Source organism: Gobio gobio (genome assembly GCF_949357685.1).
Source record: "Gobio gobio genome assembly, chromosome: 9".
Classification (NCBI taxonomy): Eukaryota; Metazoa; Chordata; class Actinopteri; order Cypriniformes; family Gobionidae; genus Gobio; species Gobio gobio.
The window spans coordinates 21,205,544-21,221,872 of NC_137115.1; the positions used below are offsets into that span (position 1 = coordinate 21,205,544).

The window sequence follows — 16,329 nt, forward strand, 5'->3', positions numbered from 1 at the left end:
TCTGCACCACCATACCGTAACTGGATTATGCTCATTTGCACTGCCGACTGTATTTACAGTAACAATGTTTACATTTGCATTTTGCACCGTACTTCTAACTGGAATATGCAACCACTTTCCACTGCACTTTTACACTTTCTTTCGGATAGCTCTGTCCATAATTTATTGTACTAACTTAATCCACTGCTATATTCCTCATATTAGCCTAACATATTATTGTATACCTCTAACTGTAAAATTCTGTTCAAGTAATAACCGTCTGTATATTTATTCATAGTACATAGTCACCTGTAAATTCTGTTTATAGTAATAGCCATCTGTATATTATATTCATAGTACATATTCACCTGTAAATTCTGTTTATAGTAATAGCCATCTGTATATTATATTCTAGTACATATTCACCTGTAAATTCTGTTTATAGTAATAGCCATCTGTATATTTATTCACTGTATATATTCATCTGTAAATTCAGTTCTACTTATAGTAATAACCATCTCTCTACTTATACATATTTATATATATTCAGAACATTTTTATGTCCTGCACTTATGCAACCATTGTATATCCTGCACTTGCTGCTATTGCACTTCTGGTTAGACCTAAACTGCATTTCGTTGCCTTGTACTTGTACTTGTGTAATGACAATAAAGTTGAATCTAATCTAATCTAATCTAGTGGGTAATTGCTTTACAAATGAAAATTAATTTTCCAGCCACAAAATTACTCTAATTTGCCTCTTTGCATTGGAATTCTCTATTTTAACCATAATTACTACACTAATTGTAATATAAATAATAAAAAAATATATATTTTAAGTGGTCATTAATGGACCATAATTATAATCAGTACCAAAAGATATCATCAAAATATTCAATAAATATTATTAAACTAAAACATAGAACATTTATTTAATTGAACAATAGTTAAGGTGTGTGGTCACATTTGACCACCAATGAGTATGTGTGATTAGTAAGGAATACCTGAGGGCTAAATACAAGAAAAACATGAATGTTAACAATGTTTCATTTCCATCACTCTCCATAATAAAATTATACTGTAAATATGGTTGACATAATAATCAATGCACACTATGCTGTACTGTTTTCCAAAAAATGCTGCAAATACATGTATAGTGAAGCTGTTGTCACACCGGTCTCGAGTCCTCTCATGAGGGAGCACTGAGACATATATGGACGAGCGACACCGGTGAAGGATAAGAGAGAACCAGGCCTGAAACGTACATTTTTCTCTATTGGCGTGTCCACTATACTGCGGAGATGGCGAGTCAGCATCGTCAACTTCATCTTTGGAGCTGACCCTGACAGACAGAAGACACCCAGAAGACACTAGTTTACCAATTAATTATTCAAATGTTCAGTAAAGGCCAATTCACATCACACAGACAAACGCCAACAAACACGCCAAATAAGTCTGTCGGAGTTTGTTGGATCCAGTGTGTTACCCCTTTCGGCATCTGTTGCCATTGGTCGGAGTTCGTTTTCACCTGACTGAACATGTTCAATCGCTGTTTGTTGGGTCGTGGAACAGTTGGGTCTGAGCAGTGTGGTATAATATTCCAACAAACGACAACCAACTCTGACGTAATCTGACCTGGAAACCCGTTGCCATGACGTGCTCTCGACATTTAACGCCATAGAAACGCCGTCAAATGAGAAGAACTATATAACAAACTATATATGAGAAGAAAGTTGTGTCTGAAAGCTGCAATCTTATTTTTATTGGTTAAAATGAATGGGGAATATATTGTGTTTTTCCGTGAGTGCTCGAGTTTGTGTTTGTTGGGGCAGTGTGAACATAACATTTATTTTTTTATACAATTCTAAATCCAACAGCCAACTTGTTTGTTGGCTTTTGTCTGTGCAGTGTGAGTTGGCCTTAATTCTCCTTGCTTATTCTTTCCGACATATTCATAATCATTACATTTCCCGGTGTTATATGCTTGAGTACTTAATTTATATTTTAAAGGGATCCCATGGTGTTAAGACTTGTATGGCTTAATATAACATAATTGATGTCTCTTACTGAAATATGTAGTAGAAAACCCATGAAAGATCTTCGTTATTTAAAAAATCCATTATGAATTTGGACAATGGGCAGCGCCATTTTGTTTGCGTTCTAGGTTGATGACGTAGAATGGTTGCACTCGGCAATCAACTGGCGCTACCCGTAGCTATTTTTACCACAACACACCTCGAAAAATGTTTCAGAGTTAAACAAAACCCATCAATTGCTTTGTAGTTGCATTTAAAACACACGTGCACACAAACTCTCTCTCACACAAACACACACAGACACACCAATATATCGGCGCGCGCTCACACACACACAACCACATCCACATACTGTGCGCGCACACACGCTCAATCAGCTGTAATGTTATACATGAAGTTGACTTGCCTAGTTTGTCACCTGGCTCCGATTCGGCAGGCCAGCACTCTCCCTGGTTGAATCCGAAACATACCCTCAAATAGGACATTGTTTGAGGGGACAGCCATTTGTAGTGGTGTCCAGACCATAGTGGACGTTATTGAGTGCACTCATTCAATCCCACATTGCACCGCAATAATGAGAGTACAGCTGATGTACACACAACAGCTGTCCGAATTCACTCACACGTTTTCATTCACTCCTCAAATGAACTGTAGTGGATAACTTAGGGAATAGTGATTGAGGTTTTAGGGGGCGATTTCAGATTCAGCCCCTGTCGTGGAGACTGACGAGGGCAGCCCATAACACATCTCGATTGAGACAGAGCAGTCTGTCAGAAAAATAGCTACGGGTAGCGCCAGTTGATTGCCAAGTGCAACCATTCTACGTATCACTCCGAGTAGCTTCAGTGACTGACGAATGGGGGTCCCAATGTAATCACCCCACTCGGCTGTCTTCCAGTGCCCTGTGTAAGTGCGAGTGCCCTGTCGTAAGACTAGTACGGACGAAGGACTCCCACTTATCACAGGAATACTAAGGTACACTGGGAAGCATATTCCAGGTGAAAAATATGCACCAAGATGCCTACCCGTAGGGAGGACTTAGGAATACACATATGACCCGCTAAGGGTTGCATATGGAGAGCTCTGGGGTACCAGCCGAAGGTGGATTTTTAACCCCAGGGTGGCAAGGCTTGCCAAGGGGAAGACACCTGCTCAAGGAGGCTTACGGTGGAAATACACGTGTGGTGGTCGCCAGGGGGGAACCATGCACACGGAGGCACCTGGCCTGACACGAGGGTCTGGGCTCGTTAGAAGGCAGACCTACTGGTGTCAGCATAGACAGTGCTGGGGCAGCTCAGGGCTTCCGGAAAGCTCACCTGAGGAGAATCCCGCGGCGCTCCCAAAAACCAATCTTCCAGCCGCGAACGCTCGGGACAGGGCGGATGGTTCCACTCTAGCCCAAGGCTCGCGCCTGCCCGAGACAGCATGGCTGTCAGCTCCGGGTCTGACTCGGGCAATGCTGGCACACCCGAGGGCAGCAGCACAGCCGAGTCATCATCCTCAGAGGACTCGAGCCCACCATTGCGTCGTCTTCTGGAGCGCCAAACGAAATACACAGGGGGCCGGAGCCGGGCCTGCGATTTCAGTCTGAGCACTCGCGGGTTGCGGTGCGCAAGGGGGGGTGTGGCACGAGACGCGAGCATCAGGGCTTTGTTCCACACCGTCACCCTCAGATCACCCTGGCCACCAGCCAAAGTACCGCCTCTTGTGGAGACGGTAGATTGGGGTGTGGCAGAGGGGACTCTCACTTCTTTACGAAGATCCTCGAGTCTCGATCGCAGCATTGCGATGGTCATGTTCCCGCAGTGGGAACATGACACATCCACAAACCCAGCCTGGGCATGCTGAAAGCCCAAGCATACCAAGCAGTGTTTGTGCCCATCAGAAGGCAACAACGACCGGCCGCACCCAGAAGTGCACGGACGAGACATCCTGAAAAGGACGTGCCACGTGCAAGCTCTTTTGTGAGAGGAAAGCCTTGAAGCGCCCAGGGAAGCACACACCAGCTGACTAGCAGACCACTTCGCAGATCAGCAGGCAGGCAGTATGTGTTCACTGGAACGCGCCGTTACACCAACGCCACTGGAAAGCTGCTCGTCTCGAAGGCAGACGAAGACTCAGTTATCAGGCCTGTAGGAGTGAAGAGTATTTCTTGGCTCCGAAGCAGAAACATAATGCAATGTTGCCAGCGTACTTCCTTATATACCCAAGCGGTGGGGCGGAGTTACGCATGCAAATTCCGCATGCCCATGGCATTGGCACTGCCATTGGCCGTTTTCTAAGATCTCGAAGATGATTGGCTTCTAAGCGAAACCCCCATTCGTCAGTCACTGACGTTACTCAGAGTGACTGAACGAAAGGGAACATGAGTGATTGACATGCAGAGCTAAGTTCAATAAAGCTACTTTAAAATGACGTTCTTCTTGGATGACATCACAACAATGGCGACGAGGATCAGAAGGGGAAATCTGTACTCTCGCTAGACTGAATAAGGACAGATTAAAACGAAAGAAAAAAAGTCACCATGGCCTCTGCACAGTTAACACCGGTGAGAAAAATACATATGAACAAGCTGTGGATGACTTGGATGCATACTTCACTCAGAGCGCTCAATCATTGGACGAGACAGTTAATGTTTGTGAATTCATTGAGAGAGTTAGCCAAATCATGCAAGTTTGCATGGAGTCAGATATGCTGAGAGATCAACTGGTAGAAAAGAGCATAGACAAACGACTGCATGACAAATTGTTGCAAGAGGAAGGATTAATTTTGGATAATTATTTTATAATAATCTTTGAGGCAGCACAAGTAGAGTCAAAGATGCTGTCGTAGAAGTCAAGCAATTTGAAAGACTTGTCAAGTACATTTCACTAAGTAGCACACTCGCACACAGTGAACGCATGCAAAAGAACAGAGTTAACAGATGAATCGCGTGCGGACAAAGATAAGAAATGTCAATGAATTCTAATGAATGCAGAGCAAAGACAGCAAGATGCCTGTATTGTAAGAAAATCTGACACTTTGCAAGGACGTGTAGAAAAAAAGGTGCAGATCAGAATATGGATAAAAAGAGAGACAAGCCAGGATTTAAAGAGAAACTCGTAAGAACTGTACACGAGTCAGATTCGGATGATTCAGAGGAATTCATCTACTCAGAAGGTAAAGAGACTAAAAGTGCAAGGCCAAGAATCCAAATGACTGTGGAAGTTGTAACTGACCATGGCAGACAGTTTGTCAGTCCAGCGTTTGACACATTTCTCAAGAATGGCGGTACCAAGCAAAGTTACCAAGCATGGACCTGTTATAAGAACAGAGCACATAAGTCAAAAACATCCATCAGACATATAAGTAAAAAATTATACAACAGATCAAACAAATGCAGATAAAACAAACAGAGAAAAGGATCATTCCTTCAAAGTGGGAGATGTGCTGTAGTCTACGTTGCAAATATGGAGCAATGAAAGTTGGATTCAAGGTTCAAAAGTGCTAGATATGTCCTTCTAAACATCAGACAGCTCATTTGAATTTGTGAATACAGAATATGGATCTTTGATCAAAAGAAATGTCAAACACATCATTGTCTGGGGATTCACCTGTTCCAAGTAATTAAATTACTATTATATACGTGTGACGGTGAATATTCTCTTAAATGATCGACTTATCATTTAACTTGACTTGAAAAATCTTTAGTCGGTGGCAGCCCAAGTATATAGTTATATTTAAGGAAAAGCAAAGGACTTCCACAATGCCAGTTGTATATTACTGAAGTCGTAATAAATAAATCAGGGTTACAGAAATGTTTGTTAATGTGTCTCTAGAGTTGTGACTTTTATTTCTGTTTAGGAAGTTTTGGAGTCCAAAAACCATACCATCACAGACTTACAGTATGAAGTGGCACGAGTTTGCAAGGTGAGAAACTGTTCCTGTATAAAGCGCTGTATAGTTTAAATCAAACTTTACTTATACACATAAATGAAGCACTTGCATATACAAATGTAAATTACATACATGTATACTATCGAATGATCAAACAAAAAGAAACACATTACATAAAACATGCATACACTTATAAACATTCACATACACATAAACTAAGCTCATGCATATACACATAAAACATACATATAAAGTCTGAGAATGCATAAGCAATTATGAAACACAAACATATTCACGTACAAACTCAATGCATGTATACACCTATTAAACTTGCTATAAATATAAAGTCCACATGGTGTAAACATAAGTCACTTTGTCGGGTATACAATGGCGGACAGAAATCATGTCTTAACCTTTTTAGAGTTCCTTGGTCACAACACTGAACAGCCGAAATGCATAATTTTCCTGTTATCACTGTAAAGCTATGGAATTCCAAAGCTGACATAATAATAAACAAATATATACAGTGCCCTCCACAATTATTGGCACCCCTGTTTAAGATGTGACCGTGGACTTCTAAAAATTCTCCTTTTTTTTTAAACAACATAGAACCCAAATGCAAAAAAAAGAGAAAAATCCAACCATTCGTTTAAGTACATTACTTTAGTGGTAAAAAAAAAAAATTCACACATTTAGAAACAAAAAAACCTTGAAATCATGTGTCCCACAATTATTGGCACCCCTGATGTTAATACTTTGTACAACCCCCTTTTGCCAACAAGACAGCACTTAATCTCCTCCTATAACATTTCACAAGATTGGAGAACAAAGAGAGAGGGATCTTTGACCATTCTCCTTTGCACAATCTTTCTAGATCATCCAGTGTCCTGGGTCCTCTCTTATGCACTTATGGACTCGCCCCACAGGTTTTCGATTGGGTTGAAGTCTGGGGACTGAGATGGCCATGGGAGGGCCTTGAGTTTGTGACTGCTGAACCATTTTTGTGTAGATTTTGCCACATGTTTTGGATCATTATCCTGCTGAAAGACCCAATGACGACCCATCTTCAGCTTTCTGGCAGAGGCCATCAGGTTTTTATTTAAAATGTCCTGGTAGTTCAAAGCGTTCATAATGCCATGCACCCTAACAAGGTTCCCAGGGCCTTTGGAAGAGAAACAGGCCCACAGCATCACAGATCCTCCACCACACTTCACGGTGGGCATGAGGTGCCAAATCATCTTTTGTTTTACGCCAGACCCACTTAGAGTGTTTGTTGCCAAAAAGCTCAATCTTAGTCTCATCTGACCAAAGCACACGATCCCAGTTGAAGTCCCAGTACCGCTTAGCAAACTCCAGACGTTTACGTTTGTGAGTGTTAGTGAGAAAAGGCTTTTTCCTTGCATGCCTCAGCCTCCCAAACAGCTTGTTGGCATGTAGAGTGTGTCTGATGGTTGTTTTGGAGACTTTGTGACCCCAAGATGCCACTCTTTGGCGCAATTCTGTGACAGTGAGCTTAGGATTTTTTTTTTCTTCTCTTACCATCCTCCTCACTGTGCGTTGTGGCAAGATAAACTTGGGACCTCTTCCAGCCTTGTTTGTGACTGTTCCAGTTGTTTTAAACTTCTTAATGATTCCTCTGACTGTAGATACGGGCAAGTTAAGGCGAGTGGCTATTTTCTTGTAGCCATTGCCTGACTTATGAAGGTCGACACACATCTGCCTTACTTGAATGGTGTGTTCTCTTGTCTTTGCCATGTTGACAAATGGGTAAGAGAATTAGGACTCTGTGTCATGTCATATTTATACCCCAGGGAAACAGGAAGTCATGAATTATTAATTAGAAGTTCCTAGATACCCTGACCAACTTTAGCAACTACAGAAAAATATATATTTTTTAAAAATCCATTACATTTTTCAGAGGAATTGTTAGGGGTGCCAATAATTGTGGGACACATGATTTCAAGTTTGTTTGTTTTTTTCTAAATGTGTGAATTTTTTTTTTTTTTTACCTCTAAAGTAATGTACTTAAATGAAAGGTTGGATTTTTCTTTTTTTCTGCATTTGTGTTCTATGTTGTTTTAAAAAAAAGGAGAATTTTTAGAAGTCCACGGCCACATCTTAAACAGGGGTGCCAATAATTGTGGAGGGCACTGTACATAAATAACTATACAAAGAAATGTGAAAAAGCAAAAAGAAATGAGCATTTATACTTTTATTTCCTTATTAATGTATAGTTGTATTTTTTTCCACATTTATTTATTTATACATTTATTTATTTCCACTTTTATGTATATTTGTATTTATGTCTACATTTTATTTCCATATTAATTTGTTTCTACATTTATTTATTTTCACATTTATTTATTTATACATTTCTTTGTCCATATGAGGGGGAGTGTTTTACCTCAGACATAGCAATCGAGCTCAAGAGTGGCAATGCTGAAGCTTTGAGGCCACCTTGTGGCGTGACCAAACAAAACGCGCCCAGCAGGCACACAACATCATAAGACGTTGATATTTGGTTGCGACGTCAGGTGACCAAAATTCCACGTCTAATGCCAACGTTAATTTGACGTCCAATACCAACGTCAGCTGATGTTGATATTTAGTTGTTTTTGGGTTGTGTTGTAAAGTAACCAAAATCCAACATCGAGCCAACGTCTCAAGCCAACATCATATTGACGTCAGATTCTAACATCATTAGACGTTGATTCTTTGTTGGTTTTAGGTTGTGGTATTAACTAACCAAAATCTAACGTTGAGCCAACGTCTCAACCCAACATTATATTGACGTCAGATTCTAACATCATTAGACGTCGATCCTTTGTTGGTTTTAGGTTGTGGTATTAACTAACCAAAATCTAACGTTGAGCCAACGTCTCAAGCTAACATCATATTGACGTCAGATTCTAACATCATTAGACGTTGAACCTTTGTTAGTTTTTGGTTGTGGTATTAACTAACCAAAATCTAACGTTGAGCCAACGTCTCAAGCCAAAATCATATTGACGTCAGATTCTAACATCATTAGACGTTGATCCTTTGTTGGTTTTAGGTTGTGGTATTAACTAACCATAACGTTGAGCCAACGTCTCAAGCCAACATCATATTGACGTCAGATTCTAACATCATAAGACGTCGATCCTTTGTTGGTTTTAGGTTGTGGTATTAATTAACCAAAATCTAATGTTGAGCTAACGTCTCAAGCCAACATCATATTGACGTCATCATTAGACTTTGATCCTTTGTTGGTTTTTGGTTGTGGTATTAACTAACCAAAATCTAACGTTGAGCCAACGTCTCAAGCCAACATCATATTGACGTATTTACATTTTATTAGTTTTAGGTTGTGAAACTCTAACATGAAACAGGAAACTCTAACATCATTAGACGCTGATATTTTGTTGGTTTTAACACATTTGTAGTGGAGTAGAACTCCCGAAACTACTAGTTACGGATACGTGGTGTTGTCAGACGCGGCACGCAGTAGGCGGATGTTTGTATTGGTGCATTTCTACAGTGAGCTGAAATGACAAGAGTGCACATTTGGTAAATAAATATAAAACTGCATTTATTAATCACACAACTATTTACAACACAACCAAGGAGGCTTTGCTTGAGTTGTTTCTCTGGATTTTGTTGTTTTTAAGAAGAAAAAAAAACCTAATTTTGTCTGTTTAGTATTGTTACCTTTTCCGTTCTACATGGAGCTCACGTGTCCGTTGTTTTAAAAAAGAAATTTTTTATAAGGACTCATTTTTTTTGTAAGGATTTTTTTCTACTTGCCCTGCCAAAATTTTCACTGGCCCCACCACAAAAAAAAGTAATAAATAAAATAAAATAAGCCCAGTATTGTTTTTGTTGTTTTTGATCCATGTAACCTTAATAAATAAGGTTATGACTCCAAAAACTACTAGCCTAACTAATATATATTTTAAATATTGTTGTAGACAATCAGTAATAAAATAAGAACAAATAATCAAATTACGAGCAACAGCACAAATCAATACAGCAGAACAAACATACAAATGATGTAGGCTAATATAGGTCTAAACTAGATTTTCAGGTAAACAAATAGTAATCAAATGTAAAATATTACTGCATAGTCTGCATTAAATTATATATCACTGCATATAAATATAGATTAACCCTAATAATAGATTTTTTTTCTGTCTTTTGTTGTTATCTCTACGATATTTTCCACTTTCCATGTTATACGGTAGGGGGCACTATTACACATCTCCTGAACGAATACAGCATCTCTTGATTAAAACAGGCGAAGAAGAAGAAGAAGCAGCAACGACCATTGCTTTTGGTTCCATCTAATAATTGCTCAGTCAGTTGTTTGTTGTTTCTTCGCCTTTTTGTGTACATATTCACAACAGACCTAAGTAAATGTTTAGAGATTTTTAGGTTTTAGATTTTGGAATTGCATGTTATCACTTTTGTTGCCAGAAGATACAAACCTGGCAATCTGGGTGAGCCCATGACCTTCCATTTAGTACCAGAGTAGAACCAGTGTGACATCTGCATTAGATATGACGAACCTGACAAAAACTATGACAACCGGTTCATAATGTGTTACGTATTATTAATTATTTGGACATTTAAATCCTTTTCTTTTTATATCCACAGGCTGATGACAAATGAGATAATGGCCAGTTTCAATATGAATGGAATGCAACGTCTGTCCAACGTTGGAGGTTGATGTCAATCTGGTGTTGAGTTTAGAACCCAATGTCAGATTGACGTCAACATCCAACGTTGAACGGACGTTGCATTTTGGTTGAAAATGAAAATCAGGTTTACGTCAGAACCCTACATCAGATTGACAACAGAACCCAACGTCAGATTGACGTCAACATCCAACGTTGGACGGACGTTGCAATTTGGTTGAAAATGAAAATCGGGTTGACGTCAAAATCCAACGTCAGATTGACGTCAACATCCAACGTTGGACGGACGTTGCATTTTGGTTGAAAATGAAAATCAGGTTGACGTCAGAACCCTACGTCAGATTGACGTCAACATCCAACGTTGGACGGACGTTGCATTTTGGTTGAAAATGAAAATCGGGTTGACGTCAGAACCCAACGTCAGATAGACGTCAACATCCAACGTTGGACGGACGTTGCATTTTGGTTGAAAATGAAAATCGGGTTGACGTCAGAACCCAACGTCAGATTGACGTCAGAGCCCAACGTCAGATTGACGTCAACATCCAACGTTGGACGGACATTGCATTTTGGTTGAAAATGAAAATCGGGTTGACATCAGAACCCAACGTCAGACAGACGTCAACATCCAACGTTGGACGGACGTTGCATTTTGGTTGAAAATGAAAATCGGGTTGACGTCAGAACCCAACGTTAGATTGACGTCAGAACCCAACGTCAGATAGACGTCAACATCCAACGTTGGACGGACGTTGCATTTTTGTTGAAAATGAAAATCGGGTTGACGTCAGAACCCAACGTCAGATTGACGTCTGAGCCCAACGTCAGATTGACGTCAACATCCAACGTTGGACGGACATTGCATTTTGGTTGAAAATGAAAATCGGGTTGACATCAGAACCCAACGTCAGACAGACGTCAACATCCAACGTTGGACGGACGTTGCATTTTGGTTGAAAATGAAAATCGGGTTGACGTCAGAACCCAACGTCAGATTGACTTTAGAACCCAACGTCAGATAGACGTCAACATCCAACGTTGGACGGACGTTGCATTTTAGTTGAAAATGAAAATCGGGTTGACGTCAGAACCCAACGTTAGATTGACGTCAGAACCCAACGTCAGATAGACGTCAACATCCAACGTTGGACGGACGTTGCATTTTCGTTGAAAATGAAAATTGGGTTGACGTCAGAACCCAACGTCAGATTGACGTCAACATCCAACATTGGACGGACGTTGCAATTTGGTTGAAAATGAAAATCGGGTTGACGTCAGAACCCAACGTCAATCTGATGTTAATTTTGCATGCACAAATTTGCATGCACAAATTGCATGCACAAATTTTGCATGCACAACGTGACCGTTCAAATGCTTGAAAATATAGCGCATTTTAAAGATGCTGCTCTTAGATAATAATTACTGTATGTACCCGAATATAAGACAAGGTTTGTGTCCTAAAAATAGGCTGAAAAATGTTTGATCGTCTTATATTTGTGATATAGACAAAATCACGGGGGGAAAGGGAGAAAGCAGGGGGTAACAGTAGAGGGCGCCAACACGGTAGGTTTCATAATTAGTGACAGTGTTATGAATTAAATAAACAGTAAAGTGCCGCCATGGAGAAGTCAAGAGATCATCTTGAGAAAAGAGCTTCAAAAGTTGGTCAAATAAACCAACACGTTCGAAACAGTTATGACACCAACTTTAAACTTATGGTCGTGAATGAGGCAGAATCATCTAATAATTGCAAAGCTGTCACAGAGTCACAGAATGCAACGTTCGGAGGTGGCGAGCACAAAAAGAAAGACTAAAAAATACCAACAGCCAAAGGAAAGCTTTCCATGGACCTCAAAGTGACAAGTTTGCAGAACTTGATGATAGAATCTATGAAAATGTGATAGAAAAACGTTGGGATGTGATGCCAATCACAAGAGAAATCATTCGGCTGAGGGCTCTGGAGATAGCCAAGGAGCTGAACATACCGACAAATGAATTCAAAGCTAGCACTGGGTGGTGTCTCAGACTTTGAGGAGAAGTTGCTATTTTTTCAGCGATATGTGCTTAAACTGAGGAAAACTCACTCATACCCCCTGAATCAGATAGTGAATGCTGACTAAACACCAGTGTTTTTTGACGTGCCAACATCTGTCACTGTTGCCAAGAAAAGGGACAAATCAGTTATTGTGCGATCTACTGTAAATGGAAAAAAACTGAATCACTGTAATGTTGGTGTGTCTCGCTGACGGGTCCAAACTCCCCCCATATGTGATTTTGAAACGTAAGACTATGCCAAAGGAGACGATGCCAGCTGGCATTATCGTACGTGCCCAGGAAAAGGGCTGGATGGACACTGACCTGGTAGTGGACTGGCTCAAAGTAGTGTGGAGCAGGCGCTTCATAAGAAGAGAAATATGCTCTTTTTAGATGCATTCCGTGGACACATGACGGAGCCCGTCAAAACTCAGTTGCGGAAAATGAACGGCGATCTAGTGATCATACCGGGGGGGGGGGGTGTGACATTAATGACCTAATGTTCAAAATAGTGAGAACCTGATCATGCCAGGTTATTTATGCTCAGGGTTTTTCATGAGTTGCTTTTTTAGTCGAAAGATTCTGAGAAAATGTTGTTCAGTTTCAGCTTATTATATATTGGCTTATAGTGATTTTGTTCCTTAATTTGCGTACTTGAAGTCCATTTGCCATTGCAGTGCTATGGTGTTACTCAAATCAGGCTTCAGTATTTCTAGGAGAAAAGGTGTTTCCCCACAGCATCACCTCTGACGCAACATCTCATTCCTTCATCTCAGGGAACCATGGTTGAAATTAAAGATTAATCTTCACTGTAATCTGACTAATCAAAGCACTGTAATCAAAGCAAATTTAAAAGTTCTGGCTAAAGTTAATCGTAAATTCTCTAAGATTATTATTCACGTCGGCACTAATGATGTTCGACTTCGCCAGTCGGAGATCACCAAAATTAACATTAAAGAGGTGTGTGAACTCGCTAGTACGATGTCAGAGGCTGTTTATTGTTCTGGACCACTCCCTGTAAAAAGGAGTGATGAGATAGTTAGCAGACTATCATCATTCAATGGCTGGTTGTCTAAGTGGTGTCCGCGAAATAACATAGGGTTCATAGACAATTGGAAAAGTTTTTGGGGCAGACCTGACCTGTTGAAGAAGGATGGCATCCATCCTTCCTGGGGTGGTTCCGCTCTTCTCTCTAGTAATTTGGCACATAGTCTTAGAGCTAAACCTTGACTCACTAGGGCCCAGGTCAGGAAGCAGACAAACTGGCTAAACCGACCGTCTGTTAGCTGTCTCACGTCACCAGAGTCAGATAAATCCCAGCACATAGAGACTCTTTCACCTAGATATTATCATATAGAGACTGTGTCTGTTCCCCGAATTAGTAAATACAAAAAAAAACATCAAAACCATTCAACAATACAAATTTAATTAATTGATGTCCAACAAATAAACAACAGATATAATACAGATTGATAAAGCTCGGGTTGCTGAATATTCGATCCCTTTCCCCAAAAGCGCTTATTGTTAATGATATCATTAAAGATTATAATCTAGATGTGCTGTGTTTGACAGAAACCTGGCTAAAACCTGACGACTACATTACTTTAAATGAGTCCACCCCCCAAGATTATTGTTATAAACACGAGCCGCGTCTGAAAGGTAAAGGGGGAGGGGTTGCTGTAATTTATAATAATATCTTCAGTATTACTCAGAAGTCTAGTTTCAAATATAATTCCTTCGAAGTTTTGGTGCTTTATGTAACGTTATGTAGTGTACATGATAAAATCAGTTTAACATTTGTGTTAGCTACCGTATACAGGCCACCAGGGCACAATACAGACTTTATCAAAGAATTTGCTGATTTTCTATCAGAGTTAGTTCTGGCCGTAGATAAAGTACTAATTGTTGGTTATTTTAATATCCATGTAGACAACGAAAAAGACGCATTGGGATTAGCATTTAAAGACATTCTAAACTCTATTGGAGTTAGGCAACACGTGTTAGGACACACTCATCGCCATAATCATACTTTAGACCTAATATTGTCACATGGAATAAATGTTGATACCGTTGAAATTCTGCAGCAGAGCGATGACATCTCAGATCATTTCCTAGTATCATGTATACTTAATTTAGCTAAGGTTGCAAAGTCGCCCCCTCACTTAAAAAATGGCAGGACAATCACTGCCGACAAACTGGCTAAAGAACACTAAAGATTGCTTTTTAAATAATCTTCCTCATCAGTATCATCTCCTCAGCATCCCAGATAGCTTAGAAGAACTCAATGTTGCAACAGAAACTATTGACTCTTTTCCAGTACTTTAGAGACAGTTGCTCCCCTGCGCTTAAAGGGATAGTTCACCCAAAAATGAAAATTCTGTCATCATTTATTCACCCTCAAGTGGTTCTAAACCTGTATGAGTTTCTTTGTTCTGAACTCTCTTGGAAGAAAACAAACACAACCCTAGGTATTATTCGATACAGTAGCTAAATTAACCAAAAATAAAGCTTCAACTTCTGATGTTTGTAAACAGCACAGCAGTAATGACTTTATGAACTTCTTTACATGCAAGATTGATAATATTAGGAAGAAAATTTTAACCATGCAGCCGTCTACTACAGTATCACATCAGACAGAGCATTGTAGTGTCACTGAGGAAAAATTACACTCATTCACTGCTATAGGAGAAGAAGAATTGGCTAAACTCATTAAATCATCAAAATCAACAACATGTTGACCCTGTCCCAATACTATTATGACCTCTGACCTGTAAAGTTGCCAGATTAATAATCATACGCCGCTTGTTAATTGGCCAGAGGAGAACTGGCACCCCGACTGAGCCTGGTTTCTCCCAAGGTTTATTTTTCTCCATTAGGTCACCTGATGGGGTTTTGGTTTCCTTGCCACTGTTGCCTCTGGCTTGGCTTGCTCAGTTGGGGACACTAAATTTTTCAACTAAATATCCAAATAAATCTAATTATTAAACTAAATTAACCATGTAAACTAAATTACTGATCTAAAGCCAACACTGTCACTGTATGATAATTGAAATGAACTGATGACATAACCGTTTTCTCCGGAATGGCTATACGGCCAAATAAAATTCTGTTGCATTATTTTCCTGTTTAACACTGTAAAGCTGCTTTGAAACAATCTGCATTGTTAAAAGCGCTATATTAATAAAGTTGACTTGACTTGACTAGATGTTGATTATGTGACATAGAGAAACTACCTAGTTTAAAAATAGCATGTTAGTTTAAAAATATATGTAGTTTTAAGTGTAGTTGTCTATTTCTATCCACAGGCCTATAATGATCTGCTGAAGACTTCTGAAGCAAAGCTGCGGGCATTTGGTATTCCTGTGGAAGAACTCGGCTTTAAGACACTCTAAAGCAGTGTCGCTGGACAGAGTCTTGGTCCTGGCCCTGCTGCCCTTGTTTCTGCTCCAAATTAGCGAGAAAGGGAAAACACATTTTATCTTAATAAAATGATCAAATGTTAAATATCAAATGGTTTGTAGGTTTTTTTTTGCCAACACTTTATTTTACAATATTCTTGTACTTTATGTTATATGTAGTAATAACTATGCTTATTACACACAATTCACCATCCATTCAACATCCAGTGGTATGTTATTCCCCGATAACAACCGGTAAAAACCGATAACACAGGTTCATCCGGGTAACAAGTCAGCACTATACGCTTGCTAGGAACAGTTTTTCTTCAT

The 16,329-nt window shown here is 39.8% G+C and overlaps 1 protein-coding gene across 2 annotated transcripts in view; it reads left to right on the forward strand.

Moving 5' to 3' along the window:
- The window catches only part of drc4 (dynein regulatory complex subunit 4), a 114,212-nt gene extending 98,102 nt beyond the window's left edge, over window positions 1-16,110 (forward strand). The window contains exons 10-11 of one of the 2 annotated variants that reach the window (XM_079825215.1): window positions 5,859-5,924; window positions 15,907-16,110. In XM_079825215.1, coding sequence (XP_079681341.1) covers window positions 5,859-5,924; window positions 15,907-15,993 — 153 coding nt within the window. In that variant the 3' untranslated portion in view covers window positions 15,994-16,110. The remainder of the gene's footprint in view (window positions 1-5,858; window positions 5,925-15,906) is intronic. The other variant, XM_079825216.1, reaches the window with a different exon arrangement.
- The last annotated feature ends 219 nt before the right edge of the window (window positions 16,111-16,329 follow it).